This window comes from Lolium rigidum, chromosome 5, assembly GCF_022539505.1.
Source record: "Lolium rigidum isolate FL_2022 chromosome 5, APGP_CSIRO_Lrig_0.1, whole genome shotgun sequence".
NCBI lineage: Eukaryota > Viridiplantae > Streptophyta > Magnoliopsida > Poales > Poaceae > Lolium > Lolium rigidum.
The window spans coordinates 131,706,545-131,729,465 of NC_061512.1; the positions used below are offsets into that span (position 1 = coordinate 131,706,545).

At 40.2% G+C, this 22,921-nt stretch overlaps 1 protein-coding gene across 2 annotated transcripts; it reads right to left on the reverse strand.

Annotated features, from left to right (window-relative positions):
* Positions 1–6,241: 6,241 nt before the first annotated feature.
* On the reverse strand, positions 6,242–13,083 carry LOC124653075. 2 transcript variants are annotated; one of them, XM_047192126.1, is made up of 10 exons: positions 12,587–13,083; positions 11,289–11,474; positions 10,296–10,388; positions 9,940–10,122; positions 9,718–9,820; positions 9,451–9,636; positions 8,000–8,697; positions 7,263–7,675; positions 7,122–7,172; positions 6,242–6,848 (listed from the first exon to the last, which is right to left on the reverse strand). In XM_047192126.1, the coding sequence occupies exons 1-9, from the start codon at positions 12,806–12,808 to the stop codon at positions 7,160–7,162; spliced, it is 2,097 nt and encodes a 698-aa protein (XP_047048082.1). In that variant the 5' UTR covers positions 12,809–13,083; the 3' UTR covers positions 6,242–6,848; positions 7,122–7,159. The 2 variants fall into 2 exon arrangements, with proteins under 2 accessions (XP_047048082.1, XP_047048081.1); XM_047192125.1 differs by lacking the exon at positions 7,122–7,172.
* Between the last annotated feature and the right edge of the window lie 9,838 nt (positions 13,084–22,921).

Below are 22,921 nucleotides of genomic sequence, written 5' to 3' on the forward strand. Positions count from 1 at the left end.
ATGGACATGCATTCTAGGAACGTAGTGGTTGAGGAATTCAACATTTCGTGTTTATGTTTGTTTATGCATTTTTGATCTTTGTGGCATGGATTTGGATAACCCTTCACTTTGGTAAAATTTGCATGATCTACCTAGAAGAGATACAAACTTTTTCAAAAAAAAAAACTATAAATCAACAAGACTACTTGGTTCAACAAAGCTAAAAAAAACTATAACATAAATATAACATTGTTCAAAATAATATAACCCTAAACCAGAATGGGAGGACCAAAAGAATATACTTGGTCAAACAAATCTAAATAATATAACCCTATCTAAAAATAACAGTCGTATCCACCAATGAAGAAACGTAGCCATATTGGCAAAATAGTTGTGTTTAACTACGGATCAATAAATTAGATTGCCAAGTACAGCGTGGTGCAATTGAGGGTTTTGTGGGAATCACTGCTCTATATTTGTATATTTAGATTTGGAGTCGGCAAATAAGGACCGTGGACGCGAATCTTTCTCTCTTGTGGCATGCTGAACATTACCTCAAATTGTTTTTCCAAGTCTTTTCGAAATATGATTTTTTGGTAGAGGGAGCATATGCACCCGGGAGCCGAATTAAATTTCTCCACTTCTAGGCTCCAATAGAAAAGTTTCTTGTTTGGTAATTAAAGTGACTGTTAGAAGGGAAAATGAAAAGGAATCATGTTGACATTGCTCGCTCATATGAGAAAAAAGCACAAAGGGTATCAGGAAAGCTAGCCAGCTAGCTACCCGCATCTCCATTTTTATGGGTTGCGTGAGCTGTTCATTGTTTTTCTTTTTAGTTCTTGCTTCAGTTCTTTGAAGGTACAGTGGTCCGAGCCAGTTAGCTACATATAAGTTTGATACTATCAAATATTAACAATCTCTATATGTATGGGCCCCTGAACTACATATGCCTTGCTCTGATGTAGGGAAGGTTCCAGGGAGTGAGAGAACGACCATCAAATTAATTCATAAGCATGAAAGAAAGTGTTTATATATGCCCAGAAGCAAGTGACATGAACAGAAGAATCCGCACAAATGCATGAGCTAATATATGTAAATAACAGAAAACCTTTGGCATGACACTATTCTGTTGGCAATGAAGCGCACTGACATGAACACAAGTATCTGGACAAATGCATGAGCCAATGACTCCGAATGTAAGGATGGTAAAATGTACTTGCTCCCCTGAGTAAGGTCCTCACTTACACAGAGAAGAATGACAGTGAAGACTTAATATGATATCTCACTATGTTTGTTTGTATGTTTCCTCTTTGTTTATATAGGAATTCCAGTGTCACCAGCGGATTTTAGACTAAAATATTCATAACCATGCATCTAAACTTTGCAAGAGGTTAGTTACCAATTGTTGCCTTGCATATGATAGAAGATGCAATTGGAGAAGTCCAGACAGTCGATCACCTTCGCACATACCTGGTGGTATGTCTTGTAATTTGACTGATTCAAAGTTTTTTTTTGTCCAGTATCATTGAACATGATACATGATGCAGATTATGCTAATGTATGTAGTTGGATCTGCTTCAAGTGCAAATAAGACAGCTTCAACTATTGGGCATTCCAAAGATGGTGCTAATATAGCGGATCAAGTCCATGGCTTATGTGTGCTTGTCAAGAGAACGATACACCAAAGGGATTAGAATGGGGATTTCACTTGGCAAGAATGACAAATGAGATAAATCGATGTAGCTGTAAAAAATTGGCCCTCTATGCATGAACCCGTAAAACAGAGCAGAAATAAATACTATTCATCCAACTCCTAACCAAACATACTGCACCAAGTGATACTGCACCAAGTGATAGAAATGGGAAAACATCTATTAATTACTGAGAAAATAAAAAAAATGATATAACTCATCTAGAAATTCGTGGAGACTTTATTCATAAATGCATGACTTTATCCATAAATGGATACTCCGCACATCGCACCTTATTAGGAGAACTGTAGCAAAGTTCAAATATTTTCATGCTAAACCACAATAAAATAATGCCGAGCATTAACTTGTCAAGCTCAACAGCTAGGTCATCCACCAATATATATATAGGTGGTTTCAGTCTCCAGCTTTAAGAGTTCCTGAACTTCACAAATCCTCAGGTGGCTCCTCGCTTCCTCTCATATTGCCAGGGCTCTGACCAGTAACATGGAACTTTTTCATTGATACCATAATCAGTTTAAACAGATCCCACAACATCATTCTTACATAATCATATGACATAGCATGAAAAGATTGTCTCTTTCCAAGGTGATCGGGTGCCCCAAACAACCTACTGGTCATCATTTGGAAGACCTATGGAAAGTACTTAAAGCAATTGAGAGGTCGGTAGAATTAAGATGAAATACTCAAATTAGTAAATCAGGAAAAGTTTCCAACTAAGTATCGATTATAAACCATTTGTTCTCGAATGAAAAGTTTGCCTCTACTTGTAAGGAAGACAATTATTATCTCTCTATCTCCAACCTAATGTTGCATGAATAGGCTATCCAAATAGTAAGACATGAACAATAATGTTGTAGTACAACTTTGAGTGACTACAGATCACCGAACAATTTACTTACTTTTGTTGGGCCATTCAAACAGAAATAACATAACGATGGGGCACACCCTAATTTTGCAGTACTTGAAGATATCAATCTTAAAAGAGGGACTAATCAGAGTATTTGGAGGAGATTAGTGTCACAGTTTTGGAGAGCCTTCATACTGGTGACTCCTGAAGGTGCCTCCATCTAATCATTAGTGTATTTCCACATGAGCTCCAGCACCTAAATGTAGAGAAAAACGATCACCAGAGATAATAACATCACCCAGGCTGAGTAGACATCTCATTGATGAAACTGCCATCTCCAGTAGCTTAGGAATAATGAATAAACTCAAGTACAAGTACTTTATGACAAAATAAGATGAAAACTAAGAATCGAAAGCAGGTAAAAAACAGAAAAGGAAGGAGGGCCATGTGTATTTTGCAGAAAACTTACACCCATTTAGTCACCTCATCTGTACCTTCTAGTTGTAGTCAAAAGAAAAACTACAATTTTTTTATATATGCACAACACGGGAACTTTATACACACTTATATAATACCAAAGTAGGATGTGTCCATGCTAAGAACTGGAGAAAAAAATGAGCATCAAGTCAAACAAAGACAGCCTGAAGTTTCTTCTGAGCAGATTTGTAGTACACAGAACAGGGCTGATGAATTCCATTGACTGTAGTGGTGGAACTACTGGTAAGAGAAAAAGGACAATCAAGTCTAAAGATAGCATGTACCTATCTTTTCAGAAGATTTGCAGTACCCACAAAGAATTGCAAGCGTCAAGTTCTTTGATTAATTTATCGACTTGCACAATAAATAATTATCTACTGTCACAACACCAAACGTGACAACCATATACTATTATTAAGCATAGAACAAAAGGATGCATTTTCTCAGAATTCAAAATAACTAAATTTATGCTCCCTAAATAGTGTGGAAGATCTTATAGCCATATATTGTTCTCATGTCTTAAACTGCTCTGTATAGAGAGTAATATGATATAAGGTGGGTTAACTGTAAGTCCATTCATAAGTGTAACTAAGTAGATTAACCATCTAAACCATTAACAAAGTACGTCGTGGTCAAAAATAATGAAATCTAATTCATATAGGTGTTGCTTTGTTTCTTGGTCCCTATACTCACAAATGTGTGCAGCACGCACAAAATCTTTGCAAAAAGGATGGTTGCCATGATACTTGATCGGCGACCTGAATATAAATATTATCTTTCAGTACATATATCAATATATTCAAGCAGGAGTCGAAAAGATAATATATAGAATACATAAAGCAGAAGAACATGTTGGTGTAGGCTGAAGAAAGAGGAATGCAGAGTATGTTGAGAAGAAAACAGACAGAAGAGAGAAAAACATTGAGATGCACAGTTGCTAAAGGGGGAAATGGGGAAGACTTTTGAGTAAATTTACAATCACATGAGAAAGTGTTTTAAGGGGTGGAGTGCAAATGTGAATGCAGAGATTAAGAGAACAAAGGAAGAACTGTTTTGACATATAGTAATGTGAAAATTATAAACGAGTTCTAGTTGCTAATCCGTGAAAGTATTGATTTTACATAGTATTATCTTCCAAAGGAAATTAAGAAAATCCACTTAATCATGTACATATAAATCACTAAATATGGTAAAAATATTAGTAGATGGAGAACTTATAGGCAGTATTACCTCCCAAAGGAAATTGAGAAAATCTACTTAGCAGCACTCAAAAAATAATCTACTTAGCCATGTACATATATATCACTGGAGATGGTAAAAGGATTAGTAGTTGGAAAGCTTATAGGCGGGGAAAGTGAAAAATAAGTATAGATAGATTAGATAAATTTGAGTATGAATGACATAAAGAACCATATTGGTCGCTAATAATCTGATGTTCCCAGTGCGTTTTCCTTGGGTAAAAAATCCTATGCATACAAATTATCCATCATTTTTTTATATAGTGTTCTTATGGGAACCGCCGAATTTGTCAAACATGTATAACTAATCCAATAACTCAAGATGGATCAGACCAAAGAGTTAACACCTGGTCTGCACTGAAGTAATAGGCTGCTCTTGTAAAACCACGATTTGCATCAAATTTGAGACCCATGCGACAATTATGCTCCACCTCAAAAATGCGCCCCTTGAAACAACATACTGCAGAGGGTTCATTATAAACTCCTGTAGGGTAGGCAACTGAGAAAAATAAGAGGTATCCAATGATAATCAAACACGAGGTAGAGGCTATGTAGCAAATATAATCAAAGGACCAGATCGGAGGAAAACCTGACCGGAACTTCACCAGGGGAATCGCCTAATAAGCTGGTACATTGTGCTGAACTGCATTAGCTTAATTGATCAGGTAACAAGGCGCTGGCCACATCTGCAACACCATGGTTTCTAATCTCGGAGAGGCTCATGACAAATGCAGGCTGAATCAGTGACATGGACATGAGTTGGATCGAGGCGGCGTGATTGGAGCCCACCGCCCACCAGATGCAGCTCAAGGACAACCTCATCACTTCTAGGGACAGACCACATGCCCAGACCAGCGCGACGGCCTCAGAAGAACCCAACAGGCAAACTCGATCCCAGCCTTGAAAAACGGTGTTGCTGGATTGGTAAACCCAAAATCCGGTGAATCCACATCAGAATCAAAGAAGAAGCGCCCCACGCCTCCACCAACGTCCATCCTCGGCCGCCATGGATAAGAGAGAGCAGAGAAAGAAGAACGAAGAAGAAGAATTTTCAAAAGAAAAAACAGAACACAAGATAACACAATCCATAAGAAAAAGATCCACTGCGCGCTGCGGAGCCATCATTCAGAGTGGCACGCCGGCGGCGAGAGAGCAGCAAAGGAAAACCAGGCGGTGAACCGCCGCCTTGTGTGCAACGAATTCGTCGCCCGCTAGCCAGCGTCCCCTCGCGCCGGTCATGAGGCAAATCCATCCATCCGCCGCTGGACTTCCCCAGATCCGTCGATCTTGAGCAGTTGAATCGGCATCCAGGCATCCTCCTCTCTGCTCCTATAGCGCGACATTGTCGCCCGGAGCAGCGCGCCGCCGTCAGCCAGGAGCAGCGCGCGGACGCCGGCCAACACAAAGCGATTGGGTAGGCAAGAGATCAAGCAGGGGGATACCGGTGGAATTTGGTGGAGAGGACGGTGAGGGTCGGTGGAAAAATAGAGAGATAGAGATGAGATATGGAGAAGGCACGCGTCGAGCCATGCGTGGAACATGGTCGTCGGCGCCGCTTTGACCATCGACAACGCATGAATAGAACTGGCCTAGCCTGGCAGCTACGGCCACACAAACATCCCGTCTCCAAACACCAAGAGGGAAAGTAGGCCCTAAAATCGTAGAGAGCACCGAAATCGTACACAACAAAAAACTGACGTATGGAGGTTGTCACCGCGTTAAACCTCAACTAAGCTCAAAATTCTATTAAAAATCGAAGCAGTTCAGGTTTAATATAGTAGTTATTTTACTGGTATAGAGCCCTAAGTTGAAAAATATGATGGATGTTGACTATTTTCTATGTACCCTCGTTCCTACACAAATTAAAATCAAATCATGCCTTACGCTATTCAAGACCATGACCCCTCTTCTAACCTGAAACAGAGCTAAACAACAGTATAGCATAACCCAAGTAATTAAAAATGATATGCAGGATAGAACATGCAGCAAAATAGAACCAAAATTTCTTTCATATGAGGCAAACTGTTAATTCTAACAGCTCATACACACACATATCTTTTTTATCAAGCAGCTAATGTTACTTCGGACAAAGGGTCTTCCAGTTTCAACTCAAGACCCAAACTGATTTAACACTACAAGAGCTCCCGAGCAATTCTTGAATGCTCATGAGGTCAGAACCGCATAGCTAAACTATCTCTTTTTCTCTCCTTTTCCTATCCATTTTTGCGATGCCTGTTCCCCTACAAAGGGGACCACCAAATCTTACAAGAAACGAAAGGAAATACTTCCTGCGACGAAGTATCTACAATTCTACATGGAACAAAAATTCCTTCTCTTCAGAGCGACAAGGTGAATCTGATGACTGGAGAACAAGTTAGGATGTACATGACGATGGTTGATTTGAAGAGTAACCCTCTGCTGTGGCTGCACCGACTGTGCGCCACGTATCACTATCTTTTGGTTGAATCGCAAAGAAAAAAAAATTATCCTTCCCTGGGCCTGCCTTGTCTCTGCTATGAAATAAACCATATATGGAGTCAACTGGATAGTGGTGGGAAATCACCATTGTCCTTGAGATGATATGGTTTAGTATCCCTGCAAATGATGTAGTGTGGGATTAAGAACTGTAAATGCTGGAACTGCACATGAGAAGTGAGTGGAGAAGTCGTGCAGTGAATGTGTTAAAACCAGAAAAAAAAAACTGCATTTTCAAGCTGAACAAGTGTGCTTTTAAGGTTACATTTGAAACATGGATAGTTTTTTTTAGGGGAGAACCTGGATAGTTTCCTTATTATAACTTGGTGTTCAGGTGAGAATTTCATGTGGCCATATCAATATTCTTTGCAGAAGCTCCAACCTAAAACTGACCTTAATTTCTGTTAACAAACTACTAATTGTGGTGTGCCTCAATAGTCATTGCTGTAAAATAGTAGAGAAGTAGGGATTAGCTACACATCCCTCTATGAAAACAGTTGATGTTATTGCTTTACAAGAATGCATCATAGTTACCTCGTTCTAATAGATCTATAACCCGCTCCAGGATTATGTGCAGGAGATCTAGAGCTCATTGGTGCAGAAGGTTTACTGTCAGCAGCAGAATTTGTCCTGTTAGCTTGATCTTGGGAGGCACTTCTAACTTCCAAAGGCAATGCCCCCAAAGTCCCAAACTCAAGTTTACTATCTGGCCGTTGAACAAAACCACTGCCATGAATATTATCCCGTGGAGCATGGGATGAAGGAATACCATGATCATCTGCGACAGGAACATAAACTGGTGGCTGTTGCCTCAGTTCTTCAGAATGATTCATATCTGCAGGCATGTGCCCTCTGCCATAGCGGTGATACTTTTGATGGTTATTCCGAGGGTAATAATTCTTTCTTCTCTCCCCTCGCCCAGTGGGTGGTGCCTCCATGCACAAATTCTACAATATCCATCAAGGGAGACAAACTAAGATAAAACCGCAAGACAGAGCAGCACGAATACAGTGCCTAGCTTTCAGAGAGTATCTCAACTCTGCAATAGGAACATAAAACTAACAGGATATGTTCTATAATATTATGTATACAATCTATGGCAACTCCAACATGACAATAATTCAAGTACAAGAACATTAGTAAAGCATTCTTGCAAGTACTTATATGCATGGAATATGTAACAAAAAGGCATATAGGGCAACACAAGAAAAATTATATTAAAAATATGGCTTCAAGTTGTATAAGCATAAATGTTCATAAGGGAAACATACCGGGTTGGGAAAGTAGGGGACTGCTTCATGAGCTTGCATAGGAACATCAGTTTGATAAAATGGCTTTACAACATAATAGCCATGTGGATAAGGACCAGGGATTATTCCATTTCTACTGGCATATCCATAAGGGTTTTTTCTGTTATGACCATTCAGTGACTGTTTGTTCTGATAATGTACAGGTGGTCCGGGAAGAAATGGATAGTAAACTTGATGAACTGGATAATCTTGGTGGCAACTCTGTGAATAGAGAAGATTATTGAAATTTGTTCTGTAATCCCCTGTGAGATCTGATATATCCTCAATGGTTGTACCTCCATCACCATCCACCTCTTTGTACCCCTTTGTTGACATCCCATTCATAACTGATTTCTCCTGGTACTCAGCCTCAGAGTTATGTTCCTCTTGCTTCACAGACTCGTGATTACTGGAATCTGAAATACTGATGCTATTGAATTGGTCAGATAGATCACCGAAGGAACTACTGTATAAAGTTGAACAAGCATTGTTGTCTCTTTCAATGTTTAAGTTCCCTGCAGTATCCTGAACATCTGGCCGTACCCTGCTATGGTTTCTCTTCAATGTGCTCGCGAAGAACTGATTCACTTCATCCACAACAGAATTGACAGGTGCTTGAAGAATCTTCCCAAGCTTTCGGGCTCCAAGATCAAAAGCACTGCGTATCCGGTAAAAGTTACCTGTGATTCAGCAGTGGAGTTAGGCCTGGGAAATAAATTCAAGCCAAGAAAGTACACATACTCGAAACAGCTTAAACACATAAGCCACTGTGCAAGATACCAGAATCAATTATGCATGTGGATCAAATTAAGACCAACAAGAGACAGCGGTTCAACATCACATTAGTGTGCTATGCAAGTGAGCTTAGTGGAGCTGCTTGATTAAATGACTGAGAGTTTCCTTGTACAAAAAACTCATGCAGAGGTGAGGAAGTAGCAAAAGCAAGACGGTCAAAAAAGCAACAGTTGCAGTGAACTAGTTACTGGAGTGAATCGGAAAAAAAAAAGTATTCTTTTGGAAAGAGTTGACAAAGGACTGAAAAATGGGACAGTGTATCAACCATGGAACTCTGGATGTGGGATCCCAATTCGACCACTCATTATGTGAACTGAGACGATGGTGCTATGATTGATGAAATAGCAGAATAATGAATCGCAATATAAAAGAAATCATGCCAAATCAGACATCATGGGTAATTGGGATGTACTGTTACAGAAATGACACTTCTGCTATCACGCATAACAAACGCCACAAAAGAGAGCTGAACTCCCTGTGATGCAAGCACTCAAATTTGGGGGGGTTTCGTTCAATTTCGATGTCTTGAACCGCTTACTAATCAGATGATGAGGGGGTCACTAAAAAGCTGCAACATAACATCAGGCATAATCATCCTTTCTACCATCGAAATAAATGATCTAGAGCCAGAAACAAACCTTTGCTGACACTGCGTCCAAGATTGTTACTCTGCTTCAATGGATCCACTATGTTAAGAAACTTTCGAGAAAACGGTCGTGTATTTTTCTCATAGTGGCTGGGAGGGACAGTAAAATTGCCTGCACATTGTTTCAGAATCTCCTCCCGCTCAAGAAAACAATCATCATGAGCGCCTGGTGAGTTGGCTGTGCAAGAAAAGCTATGTGATTACTAGTTATAGCAGAAAAAAATCAATCACGCACAAAGGTTGGGCTCCATTCACTTACTAACTAGCTCAGGTAGAGAAGACAGTGAAATAGGACCATATAAGCTTATACCCTTGTTGTCCCAGTCAAACTTGCTATAATAGTCCAGAAACCTATAGAGAACCTGCAAAGGAGCAGATAGTCATGTCACCATTGTGAATGTTAGCATCCTAAAGCAGCTTAGATACATGATAGACACCATAATCACAAATGGGCACAAAACACTTTTAAGTTGGAACTTACAGCTAATGGACCATCCAAGGACTCATGGAAGAGATGAAAGATATATAGCACTAATGTCTCCAAGGCATAGGTAGAAATTAAACCATGGTGGGCACCAAGGATGCGGCTTTCATAATAACACCAGGCTTTTATCAGCATTATACTTCGCTTGAAAAGGTGGTCTTTTTCAAATCTTTGATCAATCTGCAAAACATAATTGTTATAATTATGCTTGGAAATGAGCAGACTGATCATAAATTATTTCCCATGCCTTACCTCATAAGGAGGGGAGAGGGAACAATAAAATATCAGATAGATGATAGATCTGCACTTTCAGGAATACAACCTAGAAACTTGTGGCAACTTGGAAACATTACCTGCTCTAGAAAACAAAGTGTACGGAGCCCACCAATCTGATGAAATGAGATGTCGACAACAATATTTTGGACAAAGCATTTGACTAGCTTGACCTGACATCAGAAAGGCACATCAGTTAAATCGTCCTGATGATAAAACTAACAATATATGGCAATATGTTCAACAGCACCCAGAACTTGTTCATAGCAGTTCACCACGAAAATATTAAAAAATGACTTCAATTAATCATCTATGCAATACTACTGCACCATTGTGCATGCAAGATACTAAGAAAAAATGGCAATAGAGCACAGAGGTGGACAGTATACACGATCTGTCATGTGGAGGAACGCTTACCAGAGCTGCCGCCCACATGCCAGAGGCCCACCTGGTAGGCCAGCTCCTCTCAGTGCTACAGAGGTAAGACTGCTAATCTGACTCCCCATTATCTCTTAATTAATTTAGGTTGCAATTGATAGGCAAGATAAGATTGGGTTGTCTGTAAGTCGGATATATAGCCAGGCCAATAGTATGAACAAAGCAAGCCAAGAGCCAAAGATTAATCTAGTATCGCATCCCAGTTCCCTCCTAGCGTTCCAGCTACCAGGCCATGGACCCTCTTTGGCGTCACAGCTAGACAACCCAGATACTGGCTACCCATGCCACAGGCGAGCAACTTGACCTCCCACAGTTACACACTCCGATCAAATCCACCCTCAAACATTAAACCACACAACACAATCACTGTAAACTAGTTTTTTTTTTGTCAATGGCAATATCAGTGGTATTAGAGATATTTCACATGTCTCGGATAATTCCGTTGTCCTTCCCCCATTTATGGTAGGACAAGAATGATATCACCAGTTTGTTAAATCACAGGAATGTCATTGCCGAGTAGTATATAATATAGACAAAAAGGAGCATTCACAAATAGTAGATAGCAGCAGCTAAGCATGTGAATAGACGATTAGTAAAAAAAAAACTACAAAACAAAGAGCAATCTGAAGGCTAACCTCAGCATTTATATACTGGACATCTTTGACTTCAAATTCTGCATCTTTCCTGCGCTCTTCTGATTCTAGAACAGCACGTACCTCATTTGCTAGGCTTTCATCAGAACATGCAGAACCGAATGCAGCCAAGTCAATATCTCCATCAGGAAGATATGTTTTCAATGGAACAGACCCAAATGGAAAGACCTAATTTACAGAAGAAGAAAAAAACAGAAGATGGTTAATTACGTACTTGTATAGCATACTGTCACATTGCTAAGGATAATAAAAGATCAGTCTCAATCTCAGTAGGGGAACAAAAGCACAAGCAATAATTCATTTCCAACTTCTGTATACAATTACATAAAATATATGTGATTTACATGTTTGCTCTCTAATGCCATGTCCAGAATGGTGACTATTATTTGCATATTTAACATGTGAAATACTCAAGCATAAAGCATATTGAGCTGTAAGCAAAGCACCTTTACAATTACTTATTTTCATGCAAAACATCAACTTATGCCTATGTGCCAAGTAGACTATTTATATCAAGTTGTAACATGTCAGCCAGATATTTTCGGAACAATGATCCAAGATAACCTAAATAACTGATAGTGTAAGGAGCATGCAATTATTCCTTCCTCATAAAACAAATTATATGAAGAAATATTGTTTCCTGCCACAGACAAATATAGTAGGATAAGAGTGTTTACCAAATGGACCATACTAACATGAAAGAGATAATGACCATAAAGTTATGCACAATCCTCTAAACCAAGACTGACACATGCCACCCATTAATCCACACTCACTTAAACAGATAATCGAGCCATATGATGAGGCAACTTAAGTGCACGCCAGACAAGTGACAGTAAAATTAAATAGTGAAAGCCAATAAAAACTTGACAGATACAAAATAGCATGATTCCAGATATAGCAACTTGTATATCTGTTTCACGCCATCGCTAGGTTCACACTGGAGCCACTACAATACAGCCAAACAAAACGGCAAGCATGGAAGCCATGAAGTGAGCAGAAACCCTAGGCGTAGCGGGTTATTGTGGCAACAATTCGATGACCTAAAAAGAGAAATCATAACAACAGCGAGGAATCCCCTCCTAAAGCGCCCCAGGCTGCTGCTACACAGGCATGATCTCAGGATTGCCACGCTCCAATAGATAAACGCCACACACCTGCACGCCCTGCCCATGTCCTTCATGCACAACGCAAAAGGAATTGTAGAGTTCTTCTACCAACGGAACAGTAAGGAAAGCATATGAAGTGATTGGAGCATGCCGGAATGGAGTAACTGGTACCTCGCAGCCGACGGAGCACCTGACGAGGCGCTGGATGTAGTCCACGACGGCAGCACGGCGCGCCTCGGAGAGGACGGTCGGCTGGATCCGGCCCATGACACCAAGCGCGGCGGCCTCGAAGGGCTCCCATGCGTCCGGAGAGATAGAGGAGGGGTCCGGGTTCGCCGGCGCGTGCTCGAGCTCAGGCGCGAGCGCCAGTGAGCACTCGTCGATATTCACCATGGGCGCCGGAAGCACCCCGCGCCCACGACTTCGCCGGAGGCGTGAAGCGACCGCCCGAGGAGAAAAAAGGAGGAGGCTTGGGGCGACACCGGAGAATCGCCGGAGACGGCAGAGGATGACAAACCTCGACGAGGAAAGTAACGGCGGTGCTAGGGTTCGCCGGAGGTGATCATCCACTATGGTGCAGTCGCGATCTGCTGCGCCGCCGGCGAGGGAGGGGATAGGGACAGCCGGGGTAGAGGGAAAAAAAAATTAGGGATTTCTATATCATTTTTATATGCCAAGGAAAATATTTTCAGGGTTTTTTCCCTCACTCTCTTCCCTCCCCGCTCCTGCTTTTGGCTCTTTTTGAAACCACCACGTTTTCTCTTCTTTTTGAAAAATGCTAAGAATATTGTTCTAATTCTGTGTTAATTAATCTAATGAAGTTTGGGGGTCTTGAGAAAAAATTGCTTTGAGAAAGTTAAAAAGATCTTGACCTATCTTGATTCTTTGATAGGGAGAATGTTTTGCCTTCCATCTTTGCGTTGTGCACACTATAAAATTCAGTGGTGGTTCTCCTTTCTTGTTCACTTTGGATGGCGATAGGTCGGTTGTGAGGCACCAAAGTATCGAGAGAAAATAGATGCAAGGAGTAATGTAAGTGATGAAGGTGGCATTGAAAAATAAAGTAGTGGTGGAGGCCGAAAAATAGGTTGAAAGAGAATCAATGAAAGAACATGGCATAGTCCTACCTATGAAGAACATGACACATAGGTTTAAAAAACCAAAATGACTATCTATGCCTTAAATATATTTATTAATTTATTGTCCCATGAAAATTATTATATACAATTAAAGTTCTAAGTAACATCATTACAATATGAACTTGATCAAAAGGACGTTATACACATTGTCGCCATGTTTTAGTTGTTGGATCTTTTTACATGGCAAGATGGATGGATCGATGATTGCACATGTGATGTTGCTTCTCCACATATTAGGAGTCATTTTTTTCCTATGGTCAATGTTTCTTTATCCTCACACTTTTTCATCCATCTCTTTCGTCCAATGCAAGTTCTAGCACATGTAATTGAAAATCGAAGTATACATAACTAGATACAATCGTTTCGTCCAATTCTAAAAGTATTGCATAGTAAGTGACTGAGAAAAACTTCATTTTACGTGACTATAGGATCATGTGTGTGTTTAGTTGGCTTATTGTAAATATTTGATTGCGATATTGAGGAATTAGAAACAATGCTTTCTCATAAGCTCCACACTATTTGGGATAGTCCAACTACATGACATGATCAAATTAATTAGATATATACATAATCGGAATGGAAAATGCCTTTTGCATCCCCCTCTACCCCTGGTGTTCCATAATGTCTAATTTGTGTTGGAGATTTATGTTTTTCCCATGTATTTTGGTGCGTGGAAGTAAATACATGAGGCAAATGGAGGTCATGCTCATCAACTATAGAATTGGGCGGGGCAGGGGTATGCGCTACAAATGGTTTGCATTGCAGAAGTTCGTCTATATGTATTTGACGGATGTAGTCTCTAGGGCCATATTCTAAGCATCTCCACCAGAATGATATTAGGGTAGTTATAACCGGAATAAAGTGGGACATACTACGTACTAGATTAACGTCACATACAATTTGGTTTTTGGTACAAAATTCACATGTAAATATTTTCATAGTACAAAACTATGGAAGGTAAACAACAATAAATTGAAACCGCAACCACGATATTCAATGTTGGTATCACATGTTTCGTCGGCAATAATGAAACAATGATTAGTACATGCGACATAATACTAATAACTTATAGGACGAGCACATGACATGAGTAGTTATACATCACTACCCCCCCCCCCCATTGTGGCACTATCATCCACAATGTGTGTTACTAATTCATATTAAGGAATAATAATACCGCATAGAGCATAGGGTGAGACTACATACAATTGTGGATCGAAATTGAGGTTTGGTTCGTATGTCACCCCATTGTATGGTATATCCCGATGGCAAATATCCATTCTTTAATGCAATTATATCGAAATTGAGATTTTTTGTTGATGGTCACCGGATTATGCCCACATGTTGTAACCCGCAACGTGTCATAGCTATCATTGGTCGAACATTGTGTAACCAAAACTTAGATATGAAAACATATTCCCTCTATTTTAAAATAATTGATACCATAGGTTTGTCCTAAGTCAAACTTCTCTAGGGGTGACAAAATTATAGGAAAAGGTTTGTCAAGAACTCCAAATATATATGATAGGAATTTTATTGTATGATAAAAATAATAAAACTAATTTGGTGTTCTTGATGTTGACATATTTTTACGAACTTGGTCAAACTAAAAGATGTTTGACTTAGGACAAACCTAAAATTTCAATCATTTGGAAAGGAGGGAGTACCAGGTAGGTTAGGTTCAAAAAAACAAATGGGGAGGCCAAGACTTTGCGACTCTCACAAAAATGACTTCCTCGTAACACTGAAAGGCATGGTTGGATGATGTACCAATGTAACTTCAAACTAACAATTGCTTAATCTTAGTATAAGCCCATGATATGCAAAATTATAAGTACTAAAATATCTCGGACTAGTTCAATCTACCTAAAGAAGATCATAAACAATTGCACTAATAAAGTTGCACTAGACACGACATAAAAACCAGTCAATCTAGATGTCTAACCATGTTGCTTGGCAGTCACATAGTGGTTCTAGAAATAAAACAACCTAATATTCTCCTAAACAGTAATCATATTAGATTTCACGCCAAAATGACATGTCAACAAATCAAAGGTACTTACCATATTAAAAAATTAAAACAAAATATTATGCAAATATGTAAAACAAATAAAGTTGAAAGGGTTGAGACTTCACACTAGATAAAAAAGTTTAGGTTGCACGTAATAATATAATTTGAGGGTTGTAATATGTGTGATATATGAAGTGACACGTGATTGCTCATGACATATATATTTTTGTTTCGAAGATAGTTATCACATAGGCACGTTTATTCACATGGAAGTCAACTGGGAGAACTGGGAAAACATAAACATGAGATGGAGATGAAAAGTCGAGAACGATATAAGGGGAAAACAAATGGTTAGAAATTGTATAGTGAAAATTTCACACCCTAAAAAAGACATAAGCAATTTAAAGCAAAAGAAGCTTGAGAAGGAAAATAAATATCTAAGAAAGAGTTAAAATTCTAATCATATAGAGTACATGTTGAACAACAAATGCACACTACTACTTTTGGCATATACCTAAATAAACTTGAATGTAAATTCGAAACATTGTTTCATTTGCTTTAAAGTGTGTATGGCTAACTTCTTCAGGCACAAAATGTGGGGAGCGCATTTCAATCACATGTATGGTTTTGTTTCCATTCAAAGGAATCTCAATTTACTTTAGTAGATTTTGGGGCTTATTTGTTCCTTGTCAGAATTATCTACAATGTTGCTACATCTAGTGTGTGGGCTTATTGCTACCTACACTTTTGCCACTGCTAGCGGACCCGGAGTCCCAGAGTGTTCTGCATGTAGTCTTGAGGAGGCCTTCATTCAGGTATCGGTGTCCTATGATAATAGGCCACAAAGAAACAGCCCAGGTGAACCTCCTGCTGACATGGGCTTTGGTGCCAACCTTCATGTCCAATAGCATGTTGACTCTGGCAATGATGGGTCTATTACCTCTCACCTTTCTTGGAGTCCCTGGAGGGATCACACGGCGAGCCTAATAGCCAGATGCAATTCATGCTGAAGGACCGCAATGCGGAGCAGGCCATGTCGTCCGCGGAAGCAAATGCGCTTGGAAAAATGAAGGACTTCTATGGAAAGTTGTTGAAGGCATTAGCGCCGCCAGCCCGCCACTCCTTCGTGAGGTCGAGTCGGTTTCCTCCCTCCGGCCTGAGGCTGAACCGTTCACACCGCGCTGCAGTTCTCGATTCAGCAAGTCGGCGAACGCCACTGTCGGCAAACACCCGTGCAAAGCATCTGCTGCAGAGACGGTGCTCCTTAAGGGCTCGTTCTGTTCATGGGGGCCCAAACCCCATGTGGAACGAACCACAAGTGCATTTGGGTGATCACCCTGATCCCGATAATTCCTCTTCCTAAAAACTTTCTATAATCCCTCAGATTTGTTCCTGTTCGGTTACTACCTGCGAGGCTAGCGGGAGGTCCGTCCTGGCAGTCGTCCCTCTGTCCTCATCGCCGTTCACTCCCGTGCTCGCCGTCGTCCTCGCTACCGTCCTCGCCGCCATCCACCCTTCCTCCCCCATCCCCGCAGGAGCCACAATCCACCCCGTCCTCCCCTTACCCGCCGGAGCCGTCGTCCCTCCTTACCCGCCGAAGCCGCCGTCCCTCCTTACGCGCCAGAGCCGCCGTCCTTCCTTAGCCGCCGGTGCTCCGTCTGAATCGAGCGAGATGAGCGGAGCTGTGATAGTCCTTTTTTCCCATCGTACCGATTCGGGCATCCACACAGGGAACTGTTACACGGGGTGAGACTAGATGTTTTAAAACCCGGCGATTTGGATGGGATTGGGGAGGTTTCGGTCGGGGTCAGTTTCCGGCCGGGTTTAACCGAATGCATTTCCTAGGATCGATCCCCGGCCAGCTGATCCCGGCTAACCCCCGGGGTTTGGGTCCGAATCCCGGCCGGGGCGGGACCAACCGAACAAAGCCTAAGGCGTTGGGGATTACGCCCGCATGCCTGTTGGTGGATGAGAATTCCCTTGAGGAACTCAGAAAGTTCTTCGATTCCCTGTCTGTGAGCAGCTGTTGCGTGTCCTTGCGTCCATTTTCAGAAAGACGCTTCCGACGCGCACTGATCTGGTTCAGCAGCAGCAAGTCATGGAGGTTGCCATCCGCGCCTGAGGAGGTTGCCCAACTTGGAGTAATCCTGATCGTTCTTATGAATCCAAACCCCGAAGTGTTGAGCTGGGACCCTCGTGGCCTCAATGATCCGGCTAAGAGGGATTTAGTTAGAGAGTTGATTGATTTGCTGCGTGTCAACCTGATCTTTCTCTAGGGAACCAAAATGGCTGAATTGATGGGGTTATCTTTAATCAATGCCTTGGCCCATCGTTTGATGGGTGTGTACTTGTCGGTGGAGGAGACTCATGGCGGCATCCTGCTCGCTTGGGACCCCAAAGTTATGGAGATTTCAATTGTGTCCTTCGACTCCTTCACCGTCGTGGGAGAAGTACGGTGATACGTCTCAAACGTATCTATAATTTCTTATGTTCCATGCTAGTTTTATGACAATACTCACATGTTTTATATACACTTTACATCATTTTGATGCATTTTCCGGCACTAACGTATTAACAAGATGCCGAAGCGCCAGTTCCTGTTTTCTGTTGTTTTTGGTTTCAGAAATCTTACACAGGAAATATTCTCGGAATTAGACGAAACAAAAGCCCACGGTCTTATTTTCCACGGAGCTTTCCAGAACACCGAAGGAGAGACGGAGAGGGGCCAAGGTGGCCCCACACCCTAGGGCGGCGCGGCCTGGAGGGGGGGTGCGCCGGCCTGTGGGGTGGGCCCCACGGCCGCCTCCCGACTCTGCCCCTTCGCCTATTTATTCTCTCCATCGCGAAAACCCTAGTACCGAGAGCCACGATACGAGAAAAGATACTGTGACGCCGTCGCCGCCAATCCCAGCTGGAATAGATATGTTCTTGATACTCTTGCGGGAGGTAATTTCCTAGGCACTCCTGCTTTAGAAGCTAGTTGCATTATTGAGACTCTAGTTGGAATACCACCTGTTAATGAAGTTAAAACTGAAATCTCTCTTGAGGATGTCATGAAAAAGTTGGAGGCCATAGAGAAAAATCTTCCAAGTGTTGAAACTAAATTGGGAATATTACTTGATAACACCGATAAACTTGATAAATCTCTAGGAGGAATTAATGAAAGAATTGTTGTCTTAGAAACTTGTGCTATCCATGATAATCAAACCCATAGGATTGGTGAACTTGAAAAAGCTATGGGAACCTTGGGTTCAACTTTTTCTTCTCTTAAGTTTAAGGAGAAAGCTTATGTGGGTAAGGAGCAAAAGTTCATGTATGTCTCTAAGGTGCCTAAGCCAAAGAATTATTATAAGCCTAAAATTGATAAAGCCCTTAGTACCACTATGGGGGATTTAGATAATGGAGCATCTAAGATACCTATTGTGACAAGTTGTGTTTTTAAGGAAAATCATGATGTTGATGCTTCATCTCTTGATGTTACTTGATTTACACTTTCTGCGCTTAGCTGAAAGGCGTTAAAGAAAAGCGCTTATGGGAGACAACCCATCATTTTTTTTCTGCAATTTTGTTTTATATTTGTGTCTTGGAAGTTGTTACTATTGTAGCAACCTCTCCTTATCTTTACTTTATTGCATTGTTGTGCCAAGTAAAGTCTTTGATAGTAAGGTTGATACTAGATTTGGATTTCTGCGCAGAAACAGATTTCTAGCTATCACGAATTTGAGTAGAACTCTCTGTAGGAAACTCAGAAAAATCTGCGAAACTTCATGAGTGATCCTCAGATATGTACGCAACTTTCATTCAATTTGAGCTTCTTCATCTGAGCATGTTAAGTGCCTCTAAAAATTTCATCTTTACGGACTGTTCTGTTTTGACAGATTCTGCCTTTTATTTCACATTGCCTCTTTTACTGTGTTGAATGGATTTCTTTGTTCCATTAACTTTCAGTAGCTTTGGGTAATGTCCAGAAGTGTTAGAAATGATTGTGTCCTCTCTGAACATGTGAATTTTTGATTATGCACTAACCCTCTAATGAGTTTGTTTTGAGTTTGGTGTGGAGGAAGTTTTCAAGGGTCAAGAGAGGAGGATGATATAATATGATCAAGAAGAGTGAAAATTCTAATCTTGGGGATTCCCCCGTGGTTCATCCCTGCATATTTCAAGAAGACTCAAGCATCTAAGCTTGGGGATGCCCAAGGCATCCCCTTCTTCATCGACAACTTATCAGGTCACCTCTAGTGAAACTATATTTTTATTCCGTCACATCTTATGTGCTTTACTTGGAGCGTGTGTATGCTTTTATTTTTGTTTTTGTTTGAATAAACTCGGATCCTAGCATTCTTTGTGTGGGAGAAAGACACGCTCCGCTGTTTCATATGAACACTGGTGTTCTTAGCTTTACTTTTAATGTTCATGACGAAGGTTGAAAACTGCTTCGTTCATTGCTATTTGGTTGGAAACAGAAAATGCTCCATGTGGTAATTGGTATATTGTCTTGAATAATTTGATACTTGGCAATTGTTTTGAGCTCTCAAATAGATCTTTTTAAGCTCTTGCATCATGTAGATTGAACCTATTAGTGGAGAATTACTGTAGAGCTTGTTGAAATTTGGTATGCATGATTGGTCTCTCTAAAAGTCTAGATATTTTCTGGTAAAGGTGTTTGAACAACAAGGAGACAGTGTAGAGTCTTATAATTCTTGCAATATGTTCTTATGTAAGTTTTGCTGTACCGGTTCATACTTGAGTTTGCTTCAAACAACCTTGCTAGCCAAAGCCTTGTACTGAGAGGGAATGCTTCTCGTGCATCCAAAACCTCGAGCCAAAACCTATGCCATTTGTGTCCACCATAACTACCTACTATGTGGTATTTTTCTGCCATTCCAAGTAAATTGCTTGCGTGCTACCTTTAAAATTTCATTCCTTGTCTTTGCAATACATAGCTCATGGGAAAATAGCTTAAAAAACTATTGTGGTATTGAATATGTCGCTTATGTATCTTATTTCTTATAAGTTGCTTGTTGAGCGGTAACCATGTTTCTGGGGACGCCATCAACTATTACACCTTTGTTGAATATCATGTGATTTGCTATGCATGTTCGTCTTGTCTGAAGTAAGGGTGATTTATCATGATTAAATGGTTTGAGTATGCATATTGTTAGAGAAGAACATTGGGCCGCCAACTAAAGCCATGTATCATGGTGGAAGTTTCAGTTTGGACATTAATCCTCAATCTCTTATGAGAATATTATCGGTTGTTGAATGCTTAAGCATTAAAGAGGAGTCCATTATCTGTTTTCTATGTTGTCCTGTACGGATGTCCTTAAGTTGAGATCTATCAAAAACGAGAAATCAAATGCGATCTATCTCCTTGGACCTTTGTACAGGTGACATAGAGGTACCCCTTTGTGACACTTGGTTGAAACATATGTAATGCAATGATAATCCATGGAAATCCGAGCTAATTAGGACAAGGTGCGAGCACTACATATGTGTCAACGGTACCCCTTGTCCTTATTTTGAAAACATGGAAATAGTTTTGTCAACGGTAGTAATAATTCATATGTGTTATGCATAAAACATCCTATAAGTTGCAAGCCTCGTGCATCGAATACAAATAGTGCTCGTATAATTCATATGTTTAGAGAGACCAATCATGCAAACCAAATTTCAACAAGCTCTACGGTAGTTCTCCACTAATAGGTTAAAACTACATGATGCAAGAGCTTAAACATGATCTATTTGAGAGCTCAAAACAATTGCCAAGTATCAAATTATTCAAGACCATATACCAATTACCACATGAAGCATTTTCTGTTTTCAACCAAATAGCAACATATGCAGCAGCTTTTAACTTTAGCCATGAACATTAAAAGTAAAACTAAGAACACAAGTGTTCATATGAAAAAGCGGAGCGTGTCTCTCTCACACACATGGATTGCTAGGATCCGAATTTATTCAAACACAAACAAAAATAAAAGCACATAGACGCTCCAAGTAAAGCACATAAGATGTGACGGAATAAAAATATAGTTTCACTAGAGGTGACCTGATAAGTTGTCGATGAAGAAGGGGATGCCTTGGGCATCCCCAAGCTTAGATGCTTGAGTCTTCTTGAAATATGCAGGGATGAACCACGGGGGCATCCACAAGCTTAGAATTTTCACTCTTTTTGATCACATTATATCATCCTCCTCTCTTGATCCTTGAAAACTTCCTCCACACCAAACTCAAAACAATCTCATTAGAGGGTTAGTGCATAATCAAAAATTCACATGTTCAGCAAGGACACAATCATTTCCAACACTTCTGGACATTATCCAAGGTTACTGAAATTTAATGGAGCAAAGAAATCCACTCAAACACAGTAAAAGAGGCAATGCGAAATAAAAGGCAGAATCTGTCAAAACAGAATAGTCCGTAAAAACGATTTTTTTAGAGGCACTTAACATGCTCAAATGAAGAATCTCAAATTGAATGAAAGTTGCGTACATATCTGAGGATTACTCATGAATTTTCGCAGATTTTTCTGAGTTTCCTACAGAGAGATCTACTCAAATTCGTTATAGCTAGAAATCTGTTTCTGCGCAGAAATCCAAGTCTAGTATCAACTTTACTATCAAAGACTTTACTTGGCACAACAATGCAATAAAGTAAAGATAAGGAGAGGTTTATACAGTAGTAACAACTTCCAAGACACAACAAAACAGTAGCAAAAATAATTATCTCCCAAGAAGTGCTTTCTTTATAGCCATTAAGATGGGCTCAGTAATTTTAATGATGCACTCGCAAGAAATAAGAGTTGAAGCAAAAGAGAGCATCAAAAAAAAATTAAGAAACACTTTTAAGTCTAACCCACTTCCTATGAAAAGGAATCTTGTAAATAAACAAGTCATGTAAGCATAATGCAATAAGCATAGAAAGGCAACACAAGCGCAACTTCAAGATTCTCAACATAAAGAGGGGAAACTTAATATTATTAAGATACATATAACCATGTTTCCCTCTCTCATAATAACTTTCAGTAGCATCATGAACAAACTCAACAATATAACTATCACATGAAACATTCTTATCATGAGCTACATGCATAAAATTATTACTCTCCACATAAGCATAGTCATTACTATTAATTGTAGTGGGAGCAAATTCAATAAAATAGCTATCATTATTATTCTCATCACCATAATAATCATATATAGGAGGCATATTGTAATCATAATTAATCTTCTCCTCAATAGTGGGTGGACCGAAAATATGATAGTCATCATTGTAATCATCATATATAGGAGGTAAAGTATCACCAAAGTAAATTTTCTCCTCCATGCTTGGGGGACTAAAAATATCATGCTCATC

What these genes read in the sequence shown, in the direction of transcription:
- LOC124653075 (XM_047192125.1), bottom strand. Translation starts at nt 12,808, where the DNA reads ATGGTGAATATCGACGAGTGCTCACTGGCGCTCGCGCCTGAGCTCGAG. An exon ending in CACTTTGTTTTCTAGAGCAG is followed by an intron (nt 10,123 to 10,295) that starts GTAATGTTTCCA and finishes TATGTTTTGCAG; the next exon opens with ATTGATCAAAGATTTGAAAA. An exon ending in TCCCCTACTTTCCCAACCCG is followed by an intron (nt 7,676 to 7,999) that starts GTATGTTTCCCT and finishes TGGATATTGTAG; the next exon opens with AATTTGTGCATGGAGGCACC.